A 10,740-nucleotide genomic window follows, 5' to 3' on the forward strand; every position below is an offset into this window, starting at 1 on the left:
TTTTTTAAAAAAAAAATTATTCGCAACTAATTTAGCATATTTTTTACTAAACAAGTATTCATCCTTTAGTCAATCATCATCAACGGTGACCGACTCGATGAACTAATAAAGTATTAATTCACGTTTCGAAGTCTTCTAATCTTACTTTACACCGTTACAAAATATAGACATATAAACAATCATTTCTGTCAATATTTCCCTTATTATAATAATTAGCAACAACAATCAAATTTATTGTTGGTGATCATCAAATCTAGTCGACACACCGCACATGCTAAGTCTGTCGTTTTTATCAATGATAAATTGTCTTATAAGAATCAATCATCATAACGTGAACTTTATGTAATTGACAATTACTTAAAATGATAATGACACAATAATTAATATTGTCACCTGTTATGTAAATTGACAGATACTACATAGCGTTAAAAAAAAAAAAGTTCCATTTTTTTTTATTTCATGATTAATTGAAATTTTCAATGTTACATCCATGAGAATAGAGAGAAAAAAAACAAATTTATTCAGTAAATATATAATGTTGATACAACAAATACAATCACAATTATAGCCATATATGTATATATGTATTTATATATATGACCATCTCATATTTTGATGTGGCTCATATTATTTTCCAAGAGCATAATCAAAGGAATGAGACTATACACGTGTCATCATCAACCACATCCTAAAAATAAAAAATAAAAAAAAAAAAAGAAAAAAACAAATTTTAATTATTTAAATACACTCATGAAAAAAAAAAATTATGCATTCTAATTAGTTAGCAGATAAGCCAGCTGAAAATGACACTCCAGTGGAGGGCAACCAAGAAGAGCCATAAATAAATTGGCCAACAGTAAATTTAGAGGCTTCCACCGTGGAAGTTATAACTCGATAACCGGACCACTTAACCCGCTGTCCCACGGCAGCGCCGGGCCCAGAATTTGAATACTCGCCATAGTAAAGAGTGTCGAGAGCAAAAGAACCTTGCCACTCCAGCCAGCCTCGTGGGTGAATATGGTCTCCCATGAAAGATACCATGTACACAACTCTAGAGTATAGCTTCCAAGGGCGGCCGAGGAAGGTGGGGAAAGAACCCTTGGAGGCTTGAAGGTCGCTGGTGGCAATTATCTTGCAAGCATGGATGGAGATTCCGGTATTTTGGTTTGGGTCCTTCCTGTCTTGGGCTGTAATGGTGTTTTTTTGTCCCGGCATTGGCTTTCGAGCATAGATGTTGCAGCTTTGGAAAACGACTACAGCGTTCCCAAAGATGAAGTCGACTGTACCATAGATGTCGCACTCTCGGAAGAATTGGCGATTCGAGTGCACGTAGAGAGTGTCTTGATAACCAATGATGTTGCATCGGTATACCACGGCGTGGTCTGCGCTCAAGCGTAATGCCACCGCTTGGTGCTTGCTTGGTCCTGCTGTGTTCTCAAATATCATGTCTCGTAGAATTATTCCTGTTCCGGACCCCGCTGCGCCACATAAGAAAAAAATTAGAACTAGTTTGAGAAGAAAATAATAAACACTATATCAAAGAATAAAAAAAATGATAAATGTAAAATAATAAAAATTATAGCAAATAGTAAATAATATAATAAATGGAGATTTAGAAATAGTATTTAATGCAACAAGAGTTGGTTACTATAATCTTAGGATAGTCATTACTCCAAACATCCATCAGAATGAAAATTTAAAAATTTAGTCTTTGAATTTCAAAGATTAACTTATAATATTTTAACTTAATTTTTCTTTGAAAATATTTTAAAGATTAAGAACTCATAGGGCAGAAATCAATTACTTCTATAAATTTATAGGTGAGGACCATAAATTATGTGATGAAAGATGGAGCACTTTTGAAATAGAATTACAATAATTTCTTAACTTATATCCTTATCTCCATGGAGTAAGCTTTTGGCTTCTTTATTTGGACAACATTAGATTCTCATATTATTATTTTTTTAAAAAAAAAAAAATTCTTACCAAGTTGTGGAAGTAAGCATGATGCAAGAACATAGAATAATACTAGTATGACTTTTCAAAGTCATCATGAATAATTGGGATATTCCATTCCTTTCTTTTTCTCTTTTTTCTTTTTTGTAATTCTCATCTTCTTTGTAAAATATTTTGAATCTTATAATAATTTATTAGAAGGGCCTACTTTACTAACTAATTATTATAGACATTACACACTATGTAATAGAGACATCATCTTTCTTATAAAGAGAACAAAAAGATTTTAAATCTTCTTATAATATGGTATGTGAAAATTTATTACATGTAATGACCAATCGATACAACTTGCGTAATTGTTACTATCTATTATATTTTTTTTTTCTAAAGATGATCAACTTTTTATATTATTGTCACAAGTACGGAAATCTTTATGATATATATTTATAATATGGCATGTGAAAATGTTACATCAAATATTCAATTTGTAAGCTTGACTTTTACTAGTAATTGTACCGATTAAATAACATAGCTTATAATTATAAAAATGAATGTGGGCGCTTTTCCTACAAAAATAATTAATGATGCGTAGAAGAAGAAAAAAGGCTAATTGCCTAACACAGCTGGAATCTACCATTTCTCATATGATTATTTGGATAAATCAAACCAATTATTTTTTATTTTTTGTAGCCCATTAAATGCTACAAAAGTAGCTTAATTTGTCACTATCTTGAAATATAATTTTCTTTAAACAAAAATTTATAGCCTCCATTTTTCTCTACAATAAAAAACATGCATCTAAATTTTTCTTCTTAAAATGTGTAATAATTATTTATTCCAAAAAATATTTAATGCTACTTTGGTCCTAAATTCAACTTAGCTATTATTCTACCACCTAAAATAAATTTTCGACTTAAGCTACTATTCTACCACCTATAATCTTCTCACCAAATATCCATTCAACAATCTTCATTAATATAAATAAAATAGTTTTAAAATTTATGGATTTTTTTTTTTAATTTAGCTGAAAATTCAATTTTTTTTAAAAAAGAATTATTATAGTATACTTTTTAAAAAACTAAAAATAGATCATATGCGATAATTTTGAAAATTCAATAAAAAAAAAATGATGTTTAAGTGGAAAAAGAAAACAAGAATGAAAGCGTATGGCCACATTTAGTTCCAAGACCGGACGACCATAATTCTAAGTCCTAGATATCCGGTGTCAGAATTAAAAGGCTTGATATTTTATTGCACATAATTTTTTCTAAAAAAAAATCTAAATTTTGTACTTTAATTTTTAAGAAAATTAAAAATACTATTTTAGTTATTGTAAGATTTTAGTAACTGTTGCTTTAAATATTGAATTTTAAGTTTATTATATTTAATAAATTTAAAATTTAGTCCTTATTACTAGTTTATAATTGATGTTTTAAAAAAATTATTATTTATTAACATTTTCATTATAGATTTAGTCATATATTAACCTATTATATTTTATTAAAATTAAATTTGAGAAATCAGACATTTGAAAGTAGGAATATTAACCAACTTTTTATTATTAATCTTTTGACTATAATTTTTAAAAATATATTCACAATAATTATTATCATTTAATCAATTTCAATAAAAAAATATGTTTTGAAGGATTAAAACTCAAAACTTTAAATGACGTTAACCGAATTGGTATTTTAACTTTTTTTTATTTAAATATATCAAGAGAATTTTTTTTTTTTAAAGTTGTGGAATAAAATTAAAAAGGAGAAAAGAGAATGAGAGAATATACCAAAGGTGGCGGTGCGAAAAGTGGTAACTTTGTCAAAAACACTTTTGCCACCTGAAATGACGGTTATGCCCTTCCCATCTCCCACAAACATCAAGTTTGTTTTCTTCCTTCCCACCTTCAAATTCTCCTCTTCGTACCTACAAAATTACATTAATATCCCTTCTTAGTCCCACGGTATTATTTTCAATTATTATCGTAACCCAAATAAATAAATGATTTGCCCTAAAAATGTCGGTCTTTAAATATATTATGATTCTCGTGATGGATAGTTGGAATGAGTAATCCTTTTCTACTAAATTGTATTTTATTGATTTGATCTCTCACTTTCTAAACTATTTTTATATTCGTTATCGGTCTACATACGAATTAATTTGAATTTATTCATGTTAGTTTTATTGTGTTTAATTTGGTTGTTAAGAGTTATTATTGTGAAAGCAACTAAATTGAAAAGGACTTAAATTAATGTGGGGACATGTAATATTTATTTGATTGTATAATTATTATCACGAAAATTATGGACTTTAGGAATTGGTAAGTAACAGCTTTGCATGATTATGACACTGAAGTCAATAAATTAAACACATATCAGGAAAAAGGTTGTTAAAAGAAACTTTTTTTTCCTCTTCTTTCCTTCCATTTAATGAGAGCTAATGTTGATTAATTATGGCCTAATCACAAGCATTTTCTTTCTCCATTTTCCCAAGAAAAAAAGGAATAAATAAACAATCATTCATGTTTTGGAAAAAACAAAGAAAAATAATAAAACATCATGATCCACTCTATAATAATCCAACTAACTTAGTCCACCTAGATTTCTATCTTCTTAAAACTAAAATTTTGAAATCTACCTATTACATTTTTTAAAAAATGCTTTAATCAAATGCTAAAATAGGTTTGTAAAGAGTAATACTCATCATCTCTTTCATATATTCCCATCATCCATCACAAAGGGAAAAAGTGATTATCACAAAGAGAAAAAGAAATATATATTTTTAAATTTTTTAATCATTTAAAAAAATAAATTTGTCACTTAATAATTTTTAATTGAGTGTAATTTGTAACTAAGTTTTCCCTTAAGTAGAAATATCGGTTTAAAAAAAAAGTATAATGTGACAACTTATAATTGGACATTTGTGTAAATTATATAAATATTGATGTATTGAGAAAAACAATTTTTGTTTATAAATATTAAAATAATTATAATCTAATTTAATTAGTGAAAATATATATACTCTCATTTTGAATTAGTAGAGAAAAGTATTGTTCTTACTTTCCGGCCTTAATGTAGATGACGATCCGGCGGCCACTCGACGACGGCGCCGCGTCAATGGCCTCAGCCACCGTCTTGAACTTCCCAGAACCATCCTTAGCCACCACAATATCCGCCTGAATCGCCGATATAGGAGCAGCCAAAAGCCGCCGATCCTTCACACTCAGCCATTGAGGAAAACCCCCATCACCACCATTCTCCGCCGCCCATGACCGCGTACCACTCTCCATCAACCGACGCCGCCTATTCTGCACTGGCAAATCCCCACCACCAAACCCAGAAAATATAGCCAAAGAATTACTGATCATCTCCGACAAATCACTCAACTTCGCCTCCACCTGATTCTTAACAGCCAAGTCAGCCACATCCGCAAATCCATCCGTACACGTGTCATGGTAAGTCAATGCCGCACTAAGCCACGTCATGACGTCGTGATTGGAAGCTTCAGTAGAAAAAAGAGAAACTGAAAAAGCGTCAACGGCGTCATTTAGAAGCTCCATACAGTCTTCATAAGCTGAATGAGCTAAAGGGTCGTTAGAGATTTGTGAGATAGGGATTTGAGAAGTGGAATAAAGAGCCTTAGTGAGATGTTGAAGAGTTAAGTTGAGAGAGATATGAACAAGGTCATGAACGTCGGCGGAGAGCGCGTCGGGGATGGAGAGAAGAGATGAGAGGCAGAGAGATGGGTAGAGAGTGTGGCTACACGCGCGGGAGATGGCTTGGGAGGGCTTGTTGTGTGGGAAATGGGGTTCGTTAGACGCGATGCGGGACCGGACTAGGACGGCGGCAGAGACGATGGAGGCAGCGATGAGGAGGACGGAGAGGAAGGAGATGATAAGGATACGAGAGCGACGGCGGTGGGAGGAGGAGGGTGGAGGTGTGGGCGGGAGATCATTGCCGGAGAGGTGGAAGGAGGATGCCGGAGTAGAGGTGGCGGAGAGGGAGGAGTGGAGCTTGTTGTAGTTGTTGTTGATCATGGTTGTTGTTGTTGTTGAAGGAGAATAATGAGATGAGTGTGCATGGGGTTGAGGAGGGAATAATGGGAGTGAATGAGTTTAAATAGGAAAAAGTCTTCCCCAAGATTCCACAATGTTTCTAATAATAACATGTGGGGTTGGTCCTTTATCTTTTCCTTCTAAATCTTTCTACTCTTATTGTGTATATCAATACCTATGTTTGGTGTTGGGGATGTCTTGCTACCATCCTTGCCTTCTATTATTTCAGTATATCTTCCTTATTTTAAAACAAAAGTAAGAGTAATTTTGAATAGTTTTAACCTCATTGGATGGTTTTCGAAACTTGTTTGTGCTCGAGTCTTATTCACGTTGAATTTCAATGCAGACCCTCAATAGTCTTGACCATTCGACCTACTTCTCCTTAATCTAATTTCAAGATACTTTATACTAACTTACATAAGAGATCTTTGTATCAATCTAAGATGTCAAGCTTATTATATTACGATGTTTAAATTATTATTAAGAGTGACTAATTCAGAGTAAAAATAATAAAGTAAGGTTGGTAGTGGGTGAGTTTAAATATGAATAAGTTTTTTTCAAGATTATTATTCCATTATATGTTTCTAATTATAATGTGGGGTTGGGCCCTTCTTTTCCTTTTAAATCTTTCTACTCATAACCCTTTCATTATTGTGTATAGCAATACGTGTGTGTTTTGTGGGGATGTCTTGCTACCTCCATGCCTCTTATTATTTCAATATATGTTCCTTATATTAAAACAATATACATCCAATTTTAATAGTTTCATTTTTATTTTTGAAATTTATTTCAAACCTACTCGTCAACATTAAAATTGCACAAAATAATTTCTTTTATATTAGAGTAAATTAAGAAAATCAACGTCGCAACTAATGTATAAAAATTAGAGACTTGTATGATATATATTATTTACAATTATATAGAAGATTTAAATCATTATTATTATGAAAAATACTTTTTTAGTTTCTAGATTTAGAGTCTATCCTAAATTTCAAAATTTTACACTTTTAGTCTTTAAGTTTTGAGTTTAATTTCAATATAACCCCTAGTTCCTCAATGTCGTACTCCTTGGGGTCATCATGCTCCTTCAGATATTTTTGTATCCTTTCGGGTATTAAAATGCTGCAATTTTACCTTTAAAATTTTAGTTTTGTTTCAATTTAATCTCTATATTTCAAGATTTACAGTTTTAACCCCAATTTTTTACTAAATACTCCCATCAATCTTTAACATTAATTTAAAATAAATATAAAGTGATAATTTTTAAAATAATTTTAATAGTGATGGAAAAATAGAAAAATTTATTTAATTATAATTCTTTTAAAGTAATTAATAGAGATTAACAGGGAAGACCAAAGATGGGTATTTAATAGAAAAATCGAGGTTAAAAGTGTAAATCTTGAAATCTAAGGATCAAATTGAAACAGAATCCACATTTCAAAGATAAAATTGTAGTATTTTTAAATTTAAGAACTAAATTGAAATCAAATTCAAAACTATCTAAAATTGTAACTTTTAAATCTTTATCGAATAGAAATTATACCGAAAATTTAGATTAAAAAATATGTTTTTTCCATTTATTTTATCTTTTTTTAGACTGTCAATAATTAAATACCGAAACATTAATCTTTTTAAAAAATGAGGGACAAAAGATAAAGAGGAAAGACATCTATCTAAGATTCAGACGATTAAAAAAAAGAAGCCAAAAGTGCAAGATTATAGGTGGATAGATGATTATTGGGAGGTTAGGTTAAAGGAAGCCCTTCATTCTATCTTAAAAGATATTGGTAGGAAACATTAATAATATTGACATGCAATGTATAAAAAGATTTTGAGTAGAAAGAGAGAGACTTAAAAGATGTGTACAAGTGGAATTGCCAAATCAATGTAGAAATTAATAAGCATGTGAATGGTTCATGATGGTAGGGAACAAAAACCAAAATGAAACCATTTCCATCACATCATTTAACATAAGCCCCCAATGTGACCTTTTGAAAAGTCTAAAACCCACAATTTTAATTTTAACATTATTCATTTTTTCATGCTTATCTCATTCATATTTTAGCTCAACAAAACTTTATTTTATATTGATCATTATGGACTCCATATTAATTCATGCCCTAATTTCCATAAAAAAAAATAATGATTTCAATTCTATTTATAATGTGTGGTTCACATATATATAACTATGAATTATTAAATTATTTTGATTGTGTTCATGTTCTTATTCATGTCAATTATTATTAATAATTCTATATAATTCTATTATAATTATATAGTGATGGAAAATGGGGAACTGTTAATTTCAATTAAAAATAAAGAAAGAAAGAAAATACATGAGAACACATATCTTGTATACTTTATTTTTACCATATCAAGGTTTTCATTCCTATATATATTGAACTTTTAAGCCCATGGCCTAGGTTTAGTGAATTTTTAACAACAAAGTTTTTAAGTTAAGTTATACAAAATCCTGGATTTTGGGATGATTTCGATTATATCATCAGACATGGAACAATTTCATTTTTATTCTTAAACGAAAATTTTGTTTCAGAGAATACCTTTTAATTAACTTTGAAATTGTTCCAAAAGTATTTTTTCTTTAAAGTAAATTATCAAAATTGATATGGTAGCACTACAAGAAAATATCCCTTTTTCGGTGCTTCAAATCGCCGAAAAATGGTAAAAAATACATTGAGAGATTCACTCTCGATGACAAACTTGTTACCAGGAGTTTGGTCGGGATATGTCCATTGGGAATACAACTCCCAACGTGGAAATACATATCGTTGGGAGTTTGAACAAACTCCCAACGCCTATTGTACGACATTGGGAGTTTAGCACTTCCGACGCATGTATAGACATCGTCGAGAATGCTTCGAGCTCCCGACAGTTGGTAAGCCATCGAAAGTTTAATTTCATAAATTCAAAATCTGAATTTAAAACTCTCGATGGCTAGTATAGACACTCCCGACATTTTGGTCAAGAGATAGTCATTTTTTTAATTTTTATTTTTTAGTTTGATCTGAATAACCTATATAACATTATTAAGAAACTAAAAAAATATTCACATAAGAAATAAAACAAATAAACAAATTCGACAGTATTCTTTATTACACAAAATAGAGAAAAATTGGCAAAATGGTTTACAAAAGAAATATATCTTCACAAATAACATAGAAGAAAGAACATGAAAACAACATCTCCAACACAACATATCCAACAACATTTCCAACATCATCTCCAAACAGCATCCTACAAGAAAATAAAGACCATAAGGTGGATCCTACAAATCCTACAAAACAAAGAAAATCCTACAAAATCCTACAAAATGAAGAAAATTCCACAATCTTACACAACAAAGAAATGAGTAACAATCTTACGAAACAAAGAAAATCAACACACTTCAAAGACTACATGTTCTCAACTTGAAACCTCCACAAACACACACATACCACAAGTTAAACTCTAAAAGAATAACTAATCTTAATCCATCCCAAACAACATTCAAAATTCATAAACTTTCACAATCAAACAAAAGCCGTTAGATGAATCTTACAATCCTACAAAATGAAGAAAATGAACACACTTCTATATATTGTCAACTTGAAACCTCCACAAACACACACAAAAATCACAAGTTGAAATCCAAAAGAAACAAAAAATTCATAAACTCGTAAACTTCCACAAACATTCAAAATTCATAAGCTTCCACACAACCCATCCCAACTCATCCCACACATCTCACACATCCCACACAACATTCAAAATTCATAAACTTCTACAAACAAACAAAAAAAAAACTCCAAGTTAAACTTCAAAACAAGTATAAGTAATCTCAACCCACCCCACACGAGACATTCAAAATTCATAAACTTCCACAAACAAACAAAAAATTCCAAGTTGAACTCCAAAAAATGTATAACCGATCTTAACCCACCCCACACAATATTCAAATTTCATAAATACCCACGAACACACAATAACTCCAGAAAACACATCAAAATCCAGTTGTTTGGTTACCATAATTGCAAGATAACGAACAATTCATTATCATAAAGCTACTAGTAAAACATAACTACTTTGCTGCCATAACTACAGGATAACAACATATTAGTCAACTAGATAATGAAGTAATCATACCTAATTCGATGACCATTCTCTCTGTGATCATATCATATCTTCAATCATTTTTTTCATTTATTTCATCAGTCTTGCATGATCCCCTCTCATTTGTTTTATAACGTCTTCAAGTTTCTTAATCCTCAATTGAAATTGTTCGAAATTGGCTTTCAATTTCTTCACCTCCCTACTTTCCATTCCTTGACTATATGACAAACTTGATGAGTTGCTATCCCTTATTGACTTAGGTTTAGGGTCCCAACCTAGGCCTTTTACATGATCGGGTTGTCTACCCAAAACTATCTCACAAATTTGATCCCCTGTTAGTGGTTGGGAACCTTCTAGAGTGGGATTGGATTATAATTCTAACATTTGATTCTGCACATATTAATTAAGTGTATAAATACGAGTGACTGAACTTACAAATGAAAAACAAAATAAAAATAAAACAAAATTGGTTACATGTGCATCCTCAACTGCCTGATTTATGAACTTGACACCTTTGAAGTGTATTTCTTTAAATAGGTCAACATGTCCTACCTCTTGACCTTGTTTTCCTACAGCTCAGATTGAATTTGTAGGAACGACTTTGATCCACCTACGTGGACAAA

At 30.7% G+C, this 10,740-nt stretch overlaps 1 protein-coding gene across 2 annotated transcripts; it reads right to left on the reverse strand.

Moving 5' to 3' along the window:
- Positions 1 to 497: 497 nt before the first annotated feature.
- Positions 498 to 6,194, reverse strand: LOC120067346 (putative pectinesterase/pectinesterase inhibitor 61). Of its 2 annotated transcripts, none has more exons than XM_039018913.2 (3): positions 5,013 to 6,194; positions 3,743 to 3,879; positions 498 to 1,478 (listed from the first exon to the last, which is right to left on the reverse strand). In XM_039018913.2, exons 1-3 carry the CDS (start codon positions 5,987 to 5,989, stop codon positions 778 to 780), a joined length of 1,815 nt encoding a protein of 604 aa, XP_038874841.1. In that variant the 5' UTR covers positions 5,990 to 6,194; the 3' UTR covers positions 498 to 777. The 2 variants fall into 2 exon arrangements, with proteins under 2 accessions (XP_038874841.1, XP_090164151.1); XM_090308025.1 differs by having other exon boundaries at positions 3,794 to 3,879; positions 5,013 to 6,193.
- Positions 6,195 to 10,740: the final 4,546 nt, after the last annotated feature.

Source organism: Benincasa hispida, chromosome 12 (assembly GCF_027475165.1).
Source record: "Benincasa hispida cultivar pf3 chromosome 12, pf3_genome.v1.1, whole genome shotgun sequence".
NCBI classification, from domain to species: domain Eukaryota; kingdom Viridiplantae; phylum Streptophyta; class Magnoliopsida; order Cucurbitales; family Cucurbitaceae; genus Benincasa; species Benincasa hispida.